The following is a 20,288-nucleotide window of genomic DNA, read 5'->3' as shown; positions in this document are numbered from 1 at the left end:
CATGATCCCTATAAATATTTAATCTCTTGCTATTTTCTATATTCCTCACAGAATAAAAAAATCCAAACTTCCATTCTGAACTCTCCCATCTAGGTAGTTTCTGCCACTGACTTGTAGAACTTGTCCTGTGGTTTCCTCTTTTTAATTATGCCTCATTCCCAGAACAAAGCCACTGTCCCAAGATAGGATCCCTCCACCTCCCATCCTGATGTAGCCCCTCTACTGACCTGTACCTCCACTTATCTTTTTTTCTCCATTTACTCCAAGATCTCCTCTCTGGATGCATGCCTTCTCAGTCTCCCACGTTCCAGTTTCCCCCAGGAGTTCGAAGTCCTTCACTCCCAAGTAGGACAAGTAGTTCTTTCAAGCACCAAATTCCCTAGACCACACCCAGCACAAGATCCTCATCTCCCATCATAGAACATTTCTTTTTACCCATAGGAGAGAGGGCCCTTTATCACTCTCACTACCAAAGCAAGGGGTCCTTTCTTTCCCTTCCCCTTTTTTCTATCTTTGCCCCCTCCTCCTCATCCACTCCCCTGCAGACTTTACTTATTGTAAGATCATGGGGGTTACCTTTCCCTCATTGCTAGATCTCAAGTTTACCCAGGCACGTTACACACTCCCTATTACCCCTCTGCTCCCCTTTGACGCATCCTCCCATTTTGTAATGAAATCCTATAAAAAACTGATTGACCTGTAAGCAGGGTATTTCTAGGTTCTGTCCATAATGCCCCAGGCCCATGTCCTCACCTACCTTCCACCTGCACCTTTATCTCTTTGTATAAGAAAGTTCCTTACTAGTCTTGGCTATCACTCTGTTGCTGTCTTTGGCACTTTGAAGAGAGAAGAAAGTAAAGTTAATCCCACTTCAGATTGCTGAAGAAAAAATTCTGGGAAGACATGAAAGGAACTGGTAATACCCATCATGTCCCTGTCTCTAGCTTGCTACATTAGAGACTTTGGGAAACTTCCTTTTGGGTGAAATCTGGAACTCTCTTGGCTGAGCTGAGTTATTTTGCTCCTGATGGGATACCTCCTTCACTCTGTACTGTCTGCTACATATTCTCATATGTATACTTTGATTTGTCTTGTTTACAATTTGGATGAAAGGGTTTCTTTGCTATTCATCATGTGGGTTTATTATGAAGCTAGTATTTGGTGGGAAGGGGGTCCTCCCAATGAAAAAGCAATTAAAAGTTAGATTAAACTTGAAAACCTCATTCCCTGAATTAACAATATTTAAGGCAGCAGATAGATATAATTCTAGCCCCCTACATCCTCACTCTGAGGAGAACAGAGTGGCTTCTAGACCCAACCTCTTATTTCTTCTCCTGAAAGGGAGGATCTTATACCTCTCATAGCTATGGGTAGGAGGTGTATTTTTAACCAAACAAGGGGAAGAATCAATTACAAAAGATAAAATACATAACTTTGATTACTTGAATCTGAAAAGCTTTGCCCAAACAACATTAATGCATTTAGGATAAGAAGGAAAGTGGTGGAATGGCAAAAATACAAAACCAAAAAAACCCTCCAAAAACAAAACCCAGCTCTAATAAGGATTTGGTATTCTAGATGGTAAATTATTTTATTTGTATTTTGTTACATTTTAAATTCTGAATTATTTCCCTCCCTCCCCATCCCACACTACAGAAGGCGACCATTTGACACAAATATATGGATATATATATAAAACCTTACTATGTGCACTTCTGTTTTTCAGTTCTTTTTCTAGGCGTGGATAGCATCTTCCTTCGCAGGTCCTTTGCAGTTGGTTTGAATGTGTATAATACTCAGTCATTCACAGGTTTTGTTTGAACAGTATTGCTATTACTGTTTGCAATGTTCTCTTGGTTCTGCTCATTTTTCTCTTCATTATTCCATGCAAAGCTTTCCATGGTTTTCTAAAATCAACCAGCTCATCATTTCTTATAGCAAAGTAGTATTCCATCACAATCATATTGTAAAATTTGTTTAGCCATCCCCCTCAATTTCCAGTTTTTTGCCACTACAAAGAGAGCTGCTATAACTATTTTAGAAATCACTTCAGGAAACAGACCTAATAGTGGTATTTCTGGGTCAAAGGGTATTCACATTTTTATAACTTTTTGGGCATAAAATTCCAAATTGCTCTCCAAAAGGGTCGGATCAGTTCACAGTTCCACCAACAATGTATTAGTGTCCCAATTTTTCTATATCCTCCCTAGTCTGTCATTTTTCCCTTCTATCATTTTAGCCAATCTGATAGGTATCACATAATATTTCAAAGTTTTTCAAATTTTCATTTTTCTAATCAATAATTTAGAGTATTTTCATATGACTATGTATGGTTTTGAATTCTTCATTTAAAAAATGCCTATTCATAATCCTTTGACCACTTATCAGTTGGAGAATTGCTATTATAAATTTGATAAAGTTCTCTGAATATTTGAGATATGAGACCTTTATCCAAGAAACTGTTTATAAAATTTTCCCCCCAATCTTTTCCTTTCCTTCTAATCATGGATAAAATGGTTTTATTTGTATGAAAACTTTAATATAATCAGAATTATCCATTTTATATCTCACAATGCTCTTTCTTATTTATTCATAAATTATTTTTCTATCCATAAGTCTGATAGGTAATATATTCCAGGTTCTTCTACTTTTCTTATAATATCTCCCTTTATATCTAGATCATGTATCTATTTTGACCTTATCTTAGTAAATGGTGTAAGATATTGATCTGTCCCCAATTTCTGTAAGAATGCTTTCCAAGTTTCCCAACAATTTTAAATGTTCTTGTCCTACAAGTTTAAATCTTTACATTTATCAAACAGGAGGTTACTATAATCATTTGCATGTCTATTCTGTTCTTAAGATTCATAAATAATTAATAAAATATATATTAGACTGATAATTATTCCTCAGTAGGTCAGAGAATATGAGCAAAAGTTTTCAAAAGAAGAATTGCAAAGTATTCACAACCACATGAAAGAATGCCCCAGATCACTAATAATAAAATAAATGCATATCAAAACAACCCTGAGATTTCACCTCACCCCCTGCAAATTTCCAAAGATTATAAAAGAACTCAATAGTCAATGCTAGAGAGATGGTAGAATGATAGACTCACTATGCCAGTGGAGATTGTCAAGTTTACTGTGTCTTATGATTTGGAGAGCATGATTGGACATCGAAAGGTTATATTTCTTGCCTGGTATCTTATAGTCAGTATATTTCAGAAGAAGAAATTGAACTCCATATGATTTTCTGATTTCCTATTGTACTGTTTAACAACAAGTTCTTGAGGACATAGAGATAATCAAGGGTTGAGATTGAAAAAGACTTGTGGCAATAGGACTAAGGGCAAAGGGATTAATGATTAAAGGACAAAATTAAAATCCTCTACTTTGGCCAAGATTGGGCAGGGAAGAAATAATTTTAAAGTACTATATACATGCTAAGTATTATGTGGAATGGAGGGATTGGAGATAATGGAAAAGGTGAAGAATATCTTTAAGAGGAGTGAAAGGGAGAGATGAAATGATAGAAGGTTATGGTTGGATAGAGTTCTTGATGATGGAAGAGAACCTCCTTTTATAATGATAAGATCAAGTGTATTATTCTTATAAATGAATGTGTAGATAGTTGAAAAGGTGATGAATTAGGAGTGTATGTTATAAACAGATTTATTGAAATACTGAGCACTTTTAGAAAAGATGGAAAATTAACTAGGGGCTAATCAGTAACAACCAATAGACTCTGAAAGGGGTGATAAATACAGGTAGAGTGAACCTCACAGAAAGAAAGAAAGATTGAGTGATGGGTTGGTGAAATGAGAAGTATGGCTACTCCTCTTCTTAGTTCACAGCATATGAGGGACTGTGCCTTTAATCCTAGAGGGGATGATACAAGGTGAAGGGTTTTTGTGGTACCCAGTTCCCTGTGGGTACCACAAGATTAAAGGAACAAGAGAAGGAAAGGTCTACTAAGACAAGGGTAAGTTTCTTAACAATAGAAGGAAGGCTCCAGAGAGCACAAGTGAGGAAGGGCTGAGAAGGAATGATGAACTGGGGCTTAGGAAGGGAATGCATGAGGTCAGTGGGTGTGAGATAAGTTAAATATGTGTGCCCAATTTCAGTATTTCACACAGCTGGGATTCAACTTGTCCTCTGACTCCAAATCCAGTGCTCTTTTCACTGCACCACTCTTTCACTAGAAGCTACAGCTGTTACTTGCTCTATTTTGCTTCCCAAACCACAACTACAATTTGGTTTATTTTAATAGGCAACATGGTAGCAAAAATTCAGAAAACAAAAGAAGGGAAAGGGGCCTAGATTTTCTCTGTATTTTTGCTATAGTTTGTGGTTTTGGCTTTGATTGTGTTTTTCTCTTTGAAAATCTGGGTCTACAAAGATCTTACTTCTGTGTTTCAATCTTCCCATTCTAGAGAATTTTAAAATATAATTTTTCTAGTACGTCTTATTTTTTTATAAAGAAAAAGACCATAGAACTGAACAAAATTCAAAACTGGTTCTTTAAAAAGGCCAGCAAAAATAAGAAATATTTAGCCAAATTATTTAAAAAGAAAAAGAAAAAATCAAATTAACAAATAAAAATGAAGAAATGATGGTCAGAACCTATTATATAGTCATATGCAAGCAAAACTGAGAATTTAAAAGAAATATGCAAAAATATAAAATACAAAAATTATCAGAATATTGTAAAAGGATCTTAATATTTCAGAAAAGAAAACTGAACTGGCTTTAAAGAAACTACCAAAAGGAAAAGAAAACCCTGGTCCAGATAGATTTTCAGGAGAATGCTATCAAACTTTTAAAGAAATTCTAAATACCTTTACTACACAAATTAGTCTCAAAAGATTGAGAAAGAAAAAAATCTCTACAAACTGCCTTTATTAGAAAAAAAGTGAAACTTTTAAGGTTTAAACCCATGCTGTATGTATAAAATTATTAACATGTTAATTCTTGTTTTTAAAGACCAAAATATGCACTCCTGGATGAATGTACTAGTGCAGTCAGCATTGATGTTGAAGGGAAGATATTTCAGGCTGCAAAAGGTGCTGGAATATCCTTGTTGTCAATTACACACAGGCCTTCTCTTTGGTAAGTTCCTACAAAGGTTCCAAATTTTATGTCTTTAATTATTACTTTTATTTTCAGATTGTTGATTAATCAAACATCTAAAGAATTATATTGCTGCAGTGTTGTACACTAGATGCCAGGGATTCTATTTAAGCCTTTCTATTACTTAATTTTCAAGTTTCTGTTAAGATGTGCAATGATGAAATTCAAAATTCACATCACAATTTCAAAAAACTTTTTCAAATACCTATGTTTTGTACTTGAAATTGCTATATGTAGTGTTATAAAAAGAAATAAAATATGATAAATTTTTCAGGTGCTATATATTAGATTTGGAAAAAATATGAAATATTATGTACTCTTTTAAGAAGGGATAATTGGCATGCTAATTTCCTAATCTCTAGAAAGAAAAAAAACCAGTTTTAATATCATCTCCCAAATTTCTAGGACAATATTGAAAAGAAATGACTGCTGCTCCTCCCCACTCTCCCTGAAATATAATTGGAAAAAAAGAAAGAAAAAGAAACTTTTTCAAAAGTTTAACTACAATATAACATTCTAGAATTCTAAGAACTTTATTAGAATTTTTATATACTGATAGTATTCTCGTAATTCTTTTACTTATTTCTATTTATTTATCATGAAGTATGATTTGATAATAAGCTTAAAATGTATTCTATAGATAAAGCTTAGAAGACACTTTAATATATACATGCTGAATGTCATAATTTCCCTGCTTGCCCATTCTAGCTCATAATTCAAAAATTTTTATTTTGTTATACAATACTAATAACTAAGATTGTTCTAACTTGCTGGAGTCCCCTGCTTTCCAAGAATGTTGCACCCCTCATCACCATTTTAGCTTCAATGTACTGTGACTTTTGATTGAATTCCATGCCTCAAACATTCAGCCAATACAATCTCAAAATTGTACCACATTGATAGGATCCATTTGAGTTTACCCTTGAAGACCTCCTAGGCCCAAGGAGACTAGGCTTGTGAGAAAAGTATGTTTGCTTTTGGAAATGCAGTGGACTTCAGTTTAAGTTAAGCCTCTAGAGTTTTTGTAGTTGACATCGTATCTCTTCTTATGCTTCATTCCTAAATCCTCATCTTTCAGGGTCCATCTAATGTCAGGGATTTCTGTAGAATTTGTAATGTAACCATTTGGTATATGAAGATTAGTATAAAGTGATTCTGACAACCTTGCAAAAAAATCCCTCTACTACCCCACACCCCACATGAGGATGATTTAGGTACAATCCAGAATAAGGCAATGTTTAGTTTCAGTATGGACTCTCTTAAACTCCCCTGGGGAAGCTAAAAAAATATATTTAGTTTATACTCCAACACCTTTAGTCTACTCCCTATTGAATACATCTTCACACATTGTTAATCCATGTCTTAAAAATCTTCACTACACTCAACATGGTGATGCATGTCTATAATTCTTGCTGTTAGGGGACACAGAGTAGTAAAACTACAGCCAGTCTACAGATATAGTCATGTGATCTGCCCTAAGTCTGGCACCAGTATGGTAAGCCTCCAAGACTGGGGAGTCAGCATACGATTTAAGGAGGGGCAGAATGAGCTGAGTTGGAAAAAGAGGAGGGCAAAGCTTTTGTGTCAGCAGTGGGGTTGGGCCCATGTATGGCCCCTGCACTTCCAGTTGGGGTGAAATAAAGAGACTTAGGTTAAAAAATAGTTCAATAAGTCTTCACTACTTGAAAACCTTCATTGGCTCCAGATCACCTACTATTGGTCCAGAGCTTCTTCATTTTGAGAATCACTCCTATTTTTTTCCTATATGTGTCTATATTCTCCCCTTAGTGCTTGCAAGGCAAATGACCCAAAATAGAACATGCCATGTTGCGCAACCTGTTCTGAGATGCAGCCTAGCCTCCCACATATGCAGAAACTCCCGACCCTGAAACTGGGTAAAATGGTTATTACACCAAATCAGCCTCAAGTTCCAGCAATAGGGACCTTGACCAATCAACTTTTGCCCCATCCCCTGCACTGTTCCTTACTCCCAGAAACCTAATATAAACCTTTTGTGTTGTTTATTCAGGGAGTCGCCTCTTTGGGTGAGACTTTCCAGCTGGTGAACTCAAAATAGTTGGTCCAAAGAATTTCTTGGGGCAGCCAGGTAGCACAAATCTGGGCTCAGACACTTAGCACCCACCCAGAAACACCTGTCCGTGTAACCTTGAGCAGGTTACCAATTGCTTTAAAAAAAATTAAAATAAAAAAAATAAATGACAAAAAAAGAATATTTCTCAGCCAATCTGTTGTTATTCCCATTCCCAACATCAACACTACTCAATAATATTAAACCTCTGATCTTGGCATTAAGGGTATTCTACAATCTGGCTCCAGCCTACCTTTCCAAAAATGTCTAATACCACTCTGTATTTTTACATATTCTGGACTGGACTAATCTCTCTTCCTCAGCCATTCCTTGACTTCTCACATGCCCATGCCTTTGTTCAAGTCATATCTGAAATGAGTTCCTCTCCCTTCACCCCATCTCTGTCCATTTAAGCACCTCCCTTGGCAGCTAGGTGATGCAGTGAACGATGCCTGAATAGAGCAGAGCCTGGAGTCAGAAAGGTCTGAGTTAAATTCTGGCCCCAGACATTTCCTAACTGAATGACCCTGAGCAAGTCACTTAACCTCTGTCTGCTTCAATTTCCTCAACCACAAAATCAGAATAATGACAGCACCTGCCTCCAGACTTGTCGTGAAGATGAAATAAGATATTTGTAAAGCGCTTAACACTCTGTCTGGCTCCCAGTAGCTTATTCCCTTCCCCATTTGTACTTATCTTCCTCATTCCTCTCTCCCGTTATAGGATAATAGTATTTTTATTTGTAAGAGACTGTAGAGATCATCTTCTCTCACCAAAAGGTTGATGTGAGACCCAGAGAGATTAAGTGCCTTGCCTTAGATCATACAGGTATTAATTGATGGAGTAAGAATTTGAACTCATGCCCTGATTCTAAACCTAGTACTCTTATAAACTCGCTATGACTAAGATCTATTTCATATGTGTGTATACATACATATATATTCATATATGTTTATATATACCTATACCTTTGTATTTTCAGTATCTACCAGAACCTTACACACAGTAGTGTTTACATGTTTGTTATTGAATGATGAATGAAATCTTATGCCAGTTATGCCTTTACTTTGGAATTCTGAGGTCTTCTGAACTTGGAGTGAACAATGACCAAGGCAATAATGACCAATTTGTGTTCTTTCTGCCTAGTATTGAGCTATATTTCCAGAGTTAATCCAAAATCAAATTGACTTATATTAAGTGGAAAAGGATGAGACTTGTCTCTCATGTTCAATTAAATTCTTTCATTGAGTGTTATGCTATGAAATTATTTTTTTATCCTGCTATTTTGGAAATTGAATCACATGTTGCCTTTTAGGCATGTTAGTTCTGACATTTTAAAATAAACTGTGTTAGTCATGAGAATGAACCCCCAAATCTGAAATGGTTTTAGAAAGAAATTTATTAGGTCCCTTGGTAGAGGAGTAAAGTCAGAAGAAGTTTCCTTTCCTTGGTCTCAGAGAGGTTTACATTATATAGGGTTTCAGAGTATTAGCACAGAGCAAATTATATTGCTTTTTTTTGAAGAAGAAGAAGAAGTAAGGCAAGGAAATTAGGGTTAAATGTCTTGCCCAAGGTCACATAGCTAGTAAGTCTGTGAAGTATCTGAGGCCGAATTTGAACTCAGGTCCTCCTGACTCTAGGACCAATGCTCTATTCACTACCCCATATTGCATATTTATGTATTAGATGAGTAATCATTGATTACAAGGTAAAACTCAGTGCTAATATCTGTAAATGTCAAAGCTGCAGAAGTTTATTAAATTATTAGATCCCTGGATAAAATTATAGCTTTTCATTTACCACTTTCCTGTGCTTTTTTTCTTTGTGATGGAAATATATTGTAGGTTAACTGCAACAGGTCTTAGTAACAGCAGCATTTTCTTTCTGCTGACAAAGGTATACCCTAAGATACTTTACACCTAGAGAACACACTTGTGAAACTCTGGACAAAAGACACCTAACCATATTTCTCTTCCTGTTTAGAAATCAATTCATGCTGTAGGAAAAGAGTGGTGGACCTAACCTAAGTAGGAAATTAAAGGCAGGAACCTGGTCAAGATTAGAGTACGCTATTTTAGAAAGTATTCTACTAGATGCTAATGTTCACTTAGGTAAACACACAAGTTGGAAGTTCAGTAGATAAAACGCTTAAAAGGAGCCTACATATTATTCTGTTCTTTCATTTCCATTTCATTTTTTATTTTTTTCTCATTTCTTTTGCTTCCTTTCCTGCTTTTTATAGGGATATTTCTCTTTAAAAAAAAAAATCTAGGGGCAGCCAGGTGGCTCAGCGAGTAAGACCACTGGCTCCAGTGTCAGGATGACCTGGGGATCAAATCTGGGCTCAGATACTTAGTACCACACCCAGAAATAATTGGCCATGTAACCTTGAGCAAGTTACTTAACCCCGATTGCTTAAAAAAAAAAATCTACTGCATATCTTGTTACAGGCAAAGGCAATGTGCTTTTAGTCTTTGAGAACACAACTTTGCACGACTATTAAAATGTATGCATTGTGTTAACTTGAGTGGCTGCTATGTGGCACAGTGGGTGCTGAACCTGGAGATAGGAAGACATCAGTTCAAATTCAACTTCAGACAAAATTATGTGTTCCTGGGCAAGTTATTCTGCCTTATCTGTAAAATGGAAATCATAATAGCAGCTACATGAGGACAAAATAAAATATTTAAAAAGCACTTTGCAAACAGATCAAGCATTATGTAAATATTAGCTGTTTTTATTTACTTGAGCACAAAGGGGGAAGAAGCAACCTCAAGTTTTGTTTGTTTTTTCAAACAGCTAAATACCCAGAAGTTAGGGGAAAGATTTCTATATAACAACAACAACCACAACTGTTGTTAAGCACATGCATTTACCGGGCCTTCATTCAGAAAGCATTTACTCTTATTTCAGATAGAATTATAACAAACTTGTAGCAGATTAGAAACAGCACATCAAATATAGCTGAGGTCTACTCAGAGCATGAATAAGAGTCATAGCCGATAGAATGATCATCAAAGGGGGAAGCAGAAAAGTTATAGAAAACAAATATAAAAACTAATAAAATACAGTAGACTGGGATCATTTAATGCACATTATTATTGTAACAAAAAGAAGACTAAACATGGAGTCAGAAAACTTGCATTTGACCTAAGTGACACTAGTTATGTAAACTTGTACAAGTTAATTAGTCTCTGAGCTTAAATTTCTTAATCTGTAACACAGGGAAAACAATAATGATGATGATGATGCTTGAATTAATTCATGGAGTTATTTTAAGTATCAAATAAGAAAATTATGCCAAAGTTATGCCAAAATTATGGCAATTTGTAAAGAACAGTTACTAGTATTTCAGTAATTGGTATTCTTCATGATAGCCCTAAATCCTCAAAATATAGGATATGGCATAGTAGATCAAAAGTCAGTCTCATATTCAGGAAGACCTGGGTTCAAGTCTTACCTCTGACACATGCTGGTTGAATGAACAGAAGGTTATTTAACTGTGGTCCCTGGCAACTCTCTATACAATAAACTACAAAATTACAGATAAGTTACAGGTCCAGGATATTTCCATACCTGTTCTTTTCTATACTCAAAAAATAAAAAATTTGAGGGGTGAAAGTTAAAAGTACTTTTTTTCAAGTTCATAAATTATATAGTATATTTTCAAAAGATTTCTATAAAAATGCCTAATTAAAAAAAAAGTTCTGACACTTAAAGTATGCTTTGGAACTCCTCATTCCCTCAGTATACTGACTAAACTAGGGGTGGGGACTCCAGGCCACACATGACTTTTTTTTTTTTTTGCTTTTTGGAGGGGGGAAGGCAGGGCAATTGGGGTTAAGTGACTTGCCCAAGGTTACACAGCTAGTTTTGTGTTAAGTGTCTGAGGCCGGATTTGAACTCAGGTCCTTCTGACTCCAGGGCTGGTGCTCTATTCACTGCACCACCTAGCCACCCCCACATGTGACTTTCTACATTCTCAGGTGTGACCTTTTGACTAAGTCCAAGTTTTACAAAACAAATCCTTTTACCATACATCCTTATTTTATTCTTCTCTGTATAACCTCTCAGGTTTGCATAAATCTAAGTTTATTTCAAAGAGCATAGAACATGATCAAATCCATTAGTCTGACTTGTTTTACATTCCATAATAAAACAAATAAGATAGAAACAATATGCATTTTAAAGAGATAAGAATAAAGACTTTGAACTACCTTAGGGATTAGTCTCTTCCTATACCCCTTTTGTCTACAAAACAGGCATCTTACTTAAAAGTCTGGCAGCATATAATTCTGCAATCATTTGCTAATGGTATTGATTTAATTTGCTTGTGCAGGAAATACCATACTCATTTATTACAGTTTGATGGAGAAGGAGGTTGGCGCTTTGAACAACTGGATACAGCTATTCGTTTATCACTGAGTGAAGAAAAACAAAAGCTCGAATCCCAACTAGCTGGCATTCCCAAGATGCAGCAGAGACTCAATGAACTGTGCAAAATTTTGGGAGAAGATTCAGTCCTGAAAACTATCAAAAAAGAAGATGAAACATCTTAATTTGTTCTGATATGTTTTGAAAATTTTTGTCATTGCTGCTGAAGACTTTAATGAGCTCTAATACACTCTTACAATGCATGCATTATGCCAACTTAAACACAGAGAAAAAATCAGCCAAAAATGACTTAAGAGCTTTGTGCATGGAGGTAGAATATGTTTTGAACTTTGAGAAGAAAATAAACAGCTAAATTTTTAAAAGAATAATCACCATGGCTTATTCTAATTCCTAATGAAATTCCAATTCATCAAGTAAAGGAGACTTTAATCAATCTGAGTGAATATAGGCAAGATACCAGACTCTTCAATCTACTTAATGTGCCTACTGTATTAGATGAAATTTAATGCAGGCAAGAAAGAATATAAGGTTTGAATTGTGTGTACAGATGCATGACAAAAAGTCTACATAGAATTACAGTCCATTTAATACTTCATTGTAAGTTTTATGTTGTTCATTATTCCTAGTGGCTGCTGAATTTCAACAAACAGAAAGCAGTTTATTAATAGGAGTGATTAAAAACTGTCACTAAAAAAACAAAACATTGTGAGAGTAATGATAAATATCTTTGGTTGTTCAATTATAATTTTAGACCTTAAGCAACTTGATGCAGGCATGTAACATCCATTCATTTTAGTGAGAATTTCACACCTGTTAAGAACCCCTTAATTTCAAATAGTGAATAGCCAAAACAAAAAAGGACAATCCAAAAAAAGTTTGATTGAACTTATTTTCTTTGTAACTACATGTAATCATAGTCCAGAAATGCAAAATGTATGAGTCTCTCTAATGGAAAAGGCGTCAAATTATTTTTTGTATTATAACAAAAATAGACATTCCAAAAATATTAGAATGGAAACAAATAGAAAATCATCTCTCCCCAAACTAACTGGCTATGAAATTAAAGAAGTTTAGTTGATGTATTAAGAAGGAAACTGCATTTAATAATTTTAGTGTTGATATTATTGTTGGCTAAGTAACAATGTTAACAAATGGAGGTGACACTAGAATTTGTTCAGTGAAGGACAAGGAAAGACAGTCCTCATCCTCATTCTCATCCCCTAGTTTCCTTCATATATGATAAAGTTCCTTCAACAAGAAGCCTGTGTGTGCACAATTGTTTGCAAGTTGTCTTCCACAATGGACTGTGCACTCAAAATTGAGATCAGGAATTGTTTTGTGCCTTTGTTTGTATCTCCAAAACTTAGAACAGTCATCAGCACGTAGTAGGCACTTAAATACTTGTCAAATATTACACAAAAGTAATAATGGTATTCCTGAACCTTAGTAAATAGGAATAATGCTATGAACTTAAAATTTTTATGATAGTGGTCCAGGTACTATGCAGAATATCTAGGTGATGTGGGCTAAAATAACGTTATAGTGCACTTTAAGTTTTGCACATTACATATATACCTGCTCTCAGTGTTATTCCACAAATGAAAGAGCAATATTTGAGGTTTATGGTGCTTGTGACACCATGTTCACAGACCAGAAAAAAATTAATCTAAACTGCTCACTCAGGTTCCAATGATAAGTATGCTTATGTCTTCTTAGTTATTTAATTCTGAGTTAAGCTTCTTGAATGAAAAAGGAAGTTATTGGAAAAACAAAGAAATAAAAAGGCTTCATTTGGACTATGATGTCTAATTGTCATGTCTTCATTATCTTCTGATTTAAAAAAAATACAATAATTTCTAAGCCCTTTGGGTGACATAAAGCATATAAATTACATATATGACTTTGCATGTATTTGTGTTTAGCATCAGTACTATTCTAGGGGGATAAAGACTAGACCTATGGCATTAAAAACTCCTAGATAAGGAAATTTCCTGTGCCAGTGGAAGCCAGTACCTTCTCTGAAACTTATCATTTTAGACAGTAGCCTAGAGCACTGAGAGGTTAAGTGATTTGCCCAGTGTCACACGGCCAAAATATTTCAGATGTGGGATTTACACCCATATTTTCTTGACTCTAGGGGCATTCATTATGCAATGCTGTCTCCCATTTCATGTTTATGGTATCCATATAACAAAGTGAAACTTTGCAATATTTGCCACATATGAGATTGGATGAAATTTGAATAATAGAATTTTTATGGTGCACTTAAAAATCATTGTTGCCAATTGAAAGACACCCATATTCATCATTTAAATTTTTAGGTCCTAAGAGAAACATTCTTTGTATCTTATTATTTTTGAAGTTGTTTCCTAACAGTGGGAATGTCTTATTAAAAATTTTATTTTCTAATACCATTCAAATTGTTTCCATAATGATCCACTGTGATATATCATATCATATTCAATGGAAAATGAGAAAAAGACCAAGAAACCAAGCAGCCATCTTTGGATAGATCAAGGAAGACATGCAGATAAGGGAAAACTGCATGCAAACACTTTAATACTCAAACAACTATGCACATTACCCAAATCTCTCTTCATTAAAGAAAACTTCTATAATGATATATAAACTTGGTTTTTAAAATTATCTAAGAAATTTTTATAAATTGGAAATTAAACTACATTCTACCTAAATATTATGCTATATTCCTACAATATTTATTGTTATGCCAAGCATGATACCAAAACAATGTGTACTCTGTAAATAAAAACACATCAACTCATTCTGGATTAACGTCAGTTATAAGAAAAAAATTGACACTCAAGCAAGTGAGCTCCCACTTTCTTGCATATGGAATGCTTTCTTTTTTATACAGATTATTTCTAGTGTCAAATTACAGCCCTGCCAATTAAGGTATAATTGAAGAAAAAATTTTCATTTGGATTATTAGTTCTATATAAAATGTCATAATTAATAATAAGTTCAACATTGAATACATAATAAAAAATGAAATCTGGTTGTAATAACTTCCTGATCTATTAGCCCAGGAAAATCAGTCATTCATTTCTTTCATTAGAAACTGACCTTGTGTGAGTGAAAATTAATGAGAAATAAATTCCACTTAATGATACCAAAACTTGTGTTGTTAAATTAGACAGTGATTCTGTGTGAATGCCTTAGAATGTATCTGCATCCTACTATGTAGTGATTTAAGCTCACATCTTTACTTTTATACTTTTTAGTAGCTTGAGCATAAGAAAAGAAACCATAAACAAAAGATATTTGATTAGAGTTAAACATTTAGTCATAGGGGGAAAATAATAGATTCTCTAGTTAATTGAGTATTAAATTATGGTGTAATTAATTGCAATTGTAATTAAGTTGTACTGATACAGAATTTTATTTACAGACTATACAAAACATGAGTATTGACACACCAGGCTATTCACATAGTAGGCACTAAAAAATGGTCCTATAAATTTCCTTTTATTAGCTTAAGTATTTCTTATGTTATTAATTCTTGTAGGGTTTTCAAATCTCCTAAATTTTACTGACTTATTTGATCAACTGTTGTTTTTAAACTAGATGTACTGAATTTTAAGGGATCAGATGAACAGGTACTTGCTTTACAAGAATATTGCTTTCTAGCATAGATGTATGAAAAGCAATTTTATATAAAGTGAGCTGTATTTTCCTTTTTTTTCTCCAATATTATAAATTGTAGATGTGATCCCATATAAAAATTATTCAAGTTATAGAGTTGAACATTTTTTAATGAAAAGTGAATTCACCAAGTGAATGTCTCTTTGGCCTAATTGACATTGTAGTACAAAAATTGAGAACCACCATCCTATGACCATTAGGATTTTTTCTTGTCTTTTTGGAGGGGGGAAGTCAGGGCACTTGGGGTTAAGTGACTTGCCCAAGGTCACATGGCTAGTTTTTGTGTTAAGTGTCTGAGGCCGGATTTGAACTCAGGTCCTCCAGACTCCAGGGCCTGTACTCTATTCACTGTGCCACCTAGCCGCCCCCATTAGGATTTTTACAATGAATTTTCTTTCCAAGATTTTCTCTACTTTAAGATCATCTACCCTGAACAATTCTTCAACCATAAGCATTTTTCCCCCTGAACCTGGGAACTCTATGCTTATATAACACCCATAATTTTTTCCCTTCTTCCTTTGGTCAGAATAATTACAATATGAAATGGATGACACCATTACTATATTATACTTCTGTAATTGCTACAACTAACAGGGAAGAGAGTAAGCATTTATATAGTGCCTACTATGTACCAGGTACTTTGCTTAGCGTTTTTATAAATATCTCATTTAGTCCTCACAACAACCCTTCAAGGTAGGTACCATTATTATTCCCATTTTACAATGCAAGAGACTGAGACAGCAGAGTTTATATGATTTGAACTCAGGTCTTCCTGACTACTGACCCTATGCTCTCTACAGGCTGCCTCTACATGATGTACTAATACACAATGTTCCCTGAGTATTCATTAAGTTTAAAGCTTCGAGTCATGTAAAATTAACTGGTTCCCTTCTTTTTCAATTCTGTAACTTCAAACCTACTTAGAATGAGGACTACGTATACTGGGAAGACTTTAAGAAAACAAAACAACCACTATATTCTGAAAAATGCAAAATGTATAACTTCATAGTGCATAACCAAAATTGCATGTATTTCACATATTTTAAAAATTATATAACCCACAATTAGCTTATTCTTTCTTCTCTAGTTTCTGTGTAAATAGTAAGATGGATAAGGTTTTCAATAAGTCTTTATTGAATTATTTGATATCCTTTACAAACAGACTACATAGCAATAAATGTAATTTATATTTTAAATATTAAATAAATATAATTTCTTTGTTATGTAATTTAGTAGTATTATTTGATTTCTGTCATGTAAACTTCAGCCTTATGTATCTAGACTGATTGAAAATAGGTATAACCTAAATACAGAAATACTTAATCCAAATTGCTAGCTTGGGACTTTTGTTCTCTATTGGAAAAAGGCTTAAGAATGGAAAGGGCAGGGGGGGCAGAGCCAAGATGGCAAAGTAAAAGCAGGAACTTGCTTGACCTCCAGCTCTAACCACCTCCAATACCTGTAAAAAAAAATTACTCTAAACAAATTTTAGAGCTACTGAACCCACAAAGTGACAGAGAGAATCAAGTCTCCCGCTGAAGGTAGCCTGGAAGGCCAACAAGAAGGGTCTATTACACCAAGCTGGGAGCGGAGCACAGTCCCTCATGAGCTGTGCCAGCCCAGACACAGCCCAGACCAGTCAGAGCAGACTTCAGGAGAGTGAATCACCAGCAGCTGTAACAGTTTCCCAACTTCTCAACCATAAACACCAAAGAGAAAGTAAAAGGTCAGTAGGGAACTCTGTTGGAACTGGGTGAGAGAAGAGCATGATCTGGCCCCTGCCCCCTGGGCGAGAGGTGGCAGCAGTGTGGTGGCTACAGCTGCTTCCATGTGGCTGCCTCTGGAGCTTCTGGCCTGCAGATCCTAGGGGAAGCAAGCAACCATTAAGAGGATAATTGCTCTTGCTTTGACCTGCTTGGATCTGGGTCACAGTCTTGGGTGTGAGTCCTGGAGTGAGGAACACTAGTTGTGCCAGAGCTTGTGGTGGCTATAGAGAGGGCGCCTTCCTCAGACTTCTGGCAACATATCTGACAATTTTGCAAACCCCAGAAATTTGGGACACCGCTCTCTCCACTCTGGAAGCAGAGTTCTACCATGGCAAAGAACTCAAAAGTCAAGTCATTGGCTGGCAAGGTGAACAAACAGAGGAAGCACAATCAGACTATAGAATCCTTTTTTGGGGACAAAGAGAATCAAAACATGGAACCAGAATAAGACAACAAAGACAAAAGTCCTGCATGAAAAGCTTCCAAGAAAAATATGAACTAGTTACAGACCATGGAGGAGCTCAAAGAAAATTTTGAAAATGAAATAAAAGAAGTAGAGAAAAAAATGGGAAGAGAAATGAGAATGATGCAAGAAAATCATGAAAAGTGAATCAACAGCCTGACTGAAGAAAATAACATATTAAAAATAGACTAAATCAAATGGCAAAAGAGGCTCAAAAAGCCAATGAGGAGAAGAATGTCTTAAAAAGTCAAATTGTCCAGATGGAAAAGGAATTTCAAAAATTCATTGGAGAGAATAATTCCTTCAAAATTAGATTGGATCAAATGGAAGCTAATGACTTTATGAGAAATCAAGATACTATAAAACAGATACAAGCAAATGAAAACTAGAAGGCAATGTGAAATATCTCATTGGAAAAACAACTCACCTGGAAAATAAATCCAGGAGAGATAATTTTTAAATTATTGGACTACGTGAAAGCCATGCAAAAAAAAAAAGAGCATAGAAATCATTCTTCAAGAAATTCTCAAGGAAAATTGCCTTGATATTGTAGAACCAGAGGGCAGAATAGAGGTTGAAAGAATCAATCAATCAATCACCTCTTGAAAAAGATCCCCAAAAGAAAACTCCTAGGAATATTATAGCCAAATTCCAGAGTTCCCAGATCAAGGAGAAAATACTGCAAGGAGTCAAGAAGAAACAATTAATGGGACGGCCAGGTAGTGCAGTGAGTAAGAGCACTGGCCCCAGAGTCAGGATGACCTGGGATTGAATCCAGGCTCAGACATTTAGCACCCACCCAGAAATACCTGGCCGTGTAACCTTGAGCAAGTTACTTAACCCCAATTGCTTAGGGGTGGCCAGATGGCACAGTGAGTAAGAGCACTGGCCCCAGAGTCAGGATGACCTGGGATTGAATCCAGGCTCAGATACTTAGCACAACACCCAGAAATAACTGGCCATGTAACCTTGAGCAAGTTACTTAACCCCAATTGCTTTAAAAAAAAAAAGAAACAATTCAAGTATTGTGAAAACACAACAATTAGGATAATACAAGATCTAGTAACTTCTACATTAAAGGATCAAAGGTATTGGAATATGATATTCTGGAGGTCAAAGGAGCTAGGATTAAAACCAAGAATCACCCAGCAAAACTGAGTATAATGTTTCAGGGGAAAATATGGTCATTCAATGAAATAGAGGACTTTCAAACATTCCTTTTTTTTTTTTTTTTTAAGCAATCGGGGTTAAGTAACTTGCTCAAGGTGACACGGCCAGTTATTTCTGGGTGTGGTGCTGAGTGTCTGAGCCCGGGATTCAATCTCCAGGTCGTCCCAACACTGGAGCCGGTACTCTTACTCGCTGAGCCACCTGGCCGCCCCTAAGCAATTGGGGTTAAGTAACTTGCTCAAGGTTACACGGCCAGGTGTTTCTGGGTGGGTGCTAAGTGTCTGAGCCCGGGATTCGATCTCTAGGTCCTCTCAACACTGGAGCCGGTGCTCTTACTTGCTGTGCTACCTGGCCGCCCCGCCTTTCAAACATTCTTGATGAAAAAACCAGAGCTGAACAGAAAATTTGACTTTCAACTACAATAAGCAAGAGAAGCATGAGAAGGTAAACAGAACAAAGAAATCATAAGGAACTTATTAAAGTTGAAGTATTTACATTCCTACATGGAAAAACGAAAATTGTAACTCATGCAATTTTTCTCAGTATGAGGATAGTTGAAGGGAATATATATGTATATATGTGTATACATACATATATATGTATGTACAGGAGGGTGTATATGTGTATAAATATATATGTGAGTGTATGTATATGTATGTACATGTATACACAGAGGGCACAGGATCAGTTGAATATGAAGGGATATCTTAAAAATAAAATGAAGAGGTGAGAGAGGAATATATTGGGAGGAGAAAGGGAGAGATAGAATAGGGTAAATTATCTCATAAAAGAAGGAAAACTGTTACAATGGAGGGGAAGAGCAGCAAGGTAAAAGGGAATGGGTCAACCTTACTCTCATTGAATTTAGCTTAAGGAAGGAATAACATACCCACTCAATTGGGGTATCTTACCCTACAGGAAAGTAAGGGGGAAGGGAATAAGAGGGGGGATAATAGAAGGGAAGGCAGCACTTTTGAAAAGGGACAGGGTCAAAGTAGAAAATGGAATAAGTGGGGGGCAGGATAGGTTGGAGGGAAATATAGTTAGTCTTTCATAATTTAAGTACCATGGAAACATTTTGCATAACTACACATGTACAACATATATTTAATTGCATGTCCTCCCAGTGGGGGTGGGTGAGGAGGGAAGAAGGGAAAGAATCTGAAAATCAAAGTTTTAAAAACAAATGTTAAAAAAATGTTTTTTACATGCAACTGGGAAATAAGATATACAGGTACTGGGGTATAAAAATCCATCTTGCCCTACTAGAAAGTTAGGGGGGATTGGGGGATGATATAAGAGAGAACAGATTGGGGAAAGGGATATTCAGTAGACTAACTATCTTGGGTTGAGGGTAGGGGAAAGACGGGGAGAAAATTTGTAACTTAAAAATCTTGTGGAAATGAATGTTGAAAACTAAAAATAAGTAAATAAATTGGAAAAAAAAAGAATGGAAAAGATAAAAGTGAAAAGACACCTCACCAGAAAACAGATGTAGTGGAACTTAAATGCGTACTGATTTGCATTGTATGCATACAAGTATAGTGTATATTGTTTGTAGATATAGATAGATAGATAGATAGATAGATAGATAGATAGATAGATAGATA

The 20,288-nt window shown here is 35.5% G+C and overlaps 1 protein-coding gene across 2 annotated transcripts in view; it reads left to right on the top strand.

Moving 5' to 3' along the window:
• ABCD2 (ATP binding cassette subfamily D member 2) overlaps positions 1 to 13,412 on the top strand; it is a 117,278-nt gene extending 103,866 nt beyond the window's left edge. For both annotated transcript variants that reach the window (XM_069094227.1, XM_069094225.1), the window contains exons 9-10: positions 4,986 to 5,111; positions 11,561 to 13,412. In XM_069094227.1, coding sequence (XP_068950328.1) covers positions 4,986 to 5,111; positions 11,561 to 11,780 — 346 coding nt within the window. In that variant the 3' untranslated portion in view covers positions 11,781 to 13,412. The remainder of the gene's footprint in view (positions 1 to 4,985; positions 5,112 to 11,560) is intronic.
• The last annotated feature ends 6,876 nt before the right edge of the window (positions 13,413 to 20,288 follow it).

This window comes from Petaurus breviceps, unplaced genomic scaffold (assembly GCF_028583685.1).
Source record: "Petaurus breviceps papuanus isolate PSGF00001 unplaced genomic scaffold, PetGlider_PUasm1.0 216, whole genome shotgun sequence".
Classification (NCBI taxonomy): domain Eukaryota; kingdom Metazoa; phylum Chordata; class Mammalia; order Diprotodontia; family Petauridae; genus Petaurus; species Petaurus breviceps.
The sequence above is the reverse complement of the archived record's forward strand: the minus strand, read 5'-3'. Positions and strand labels throughout refer to the sequence as shown.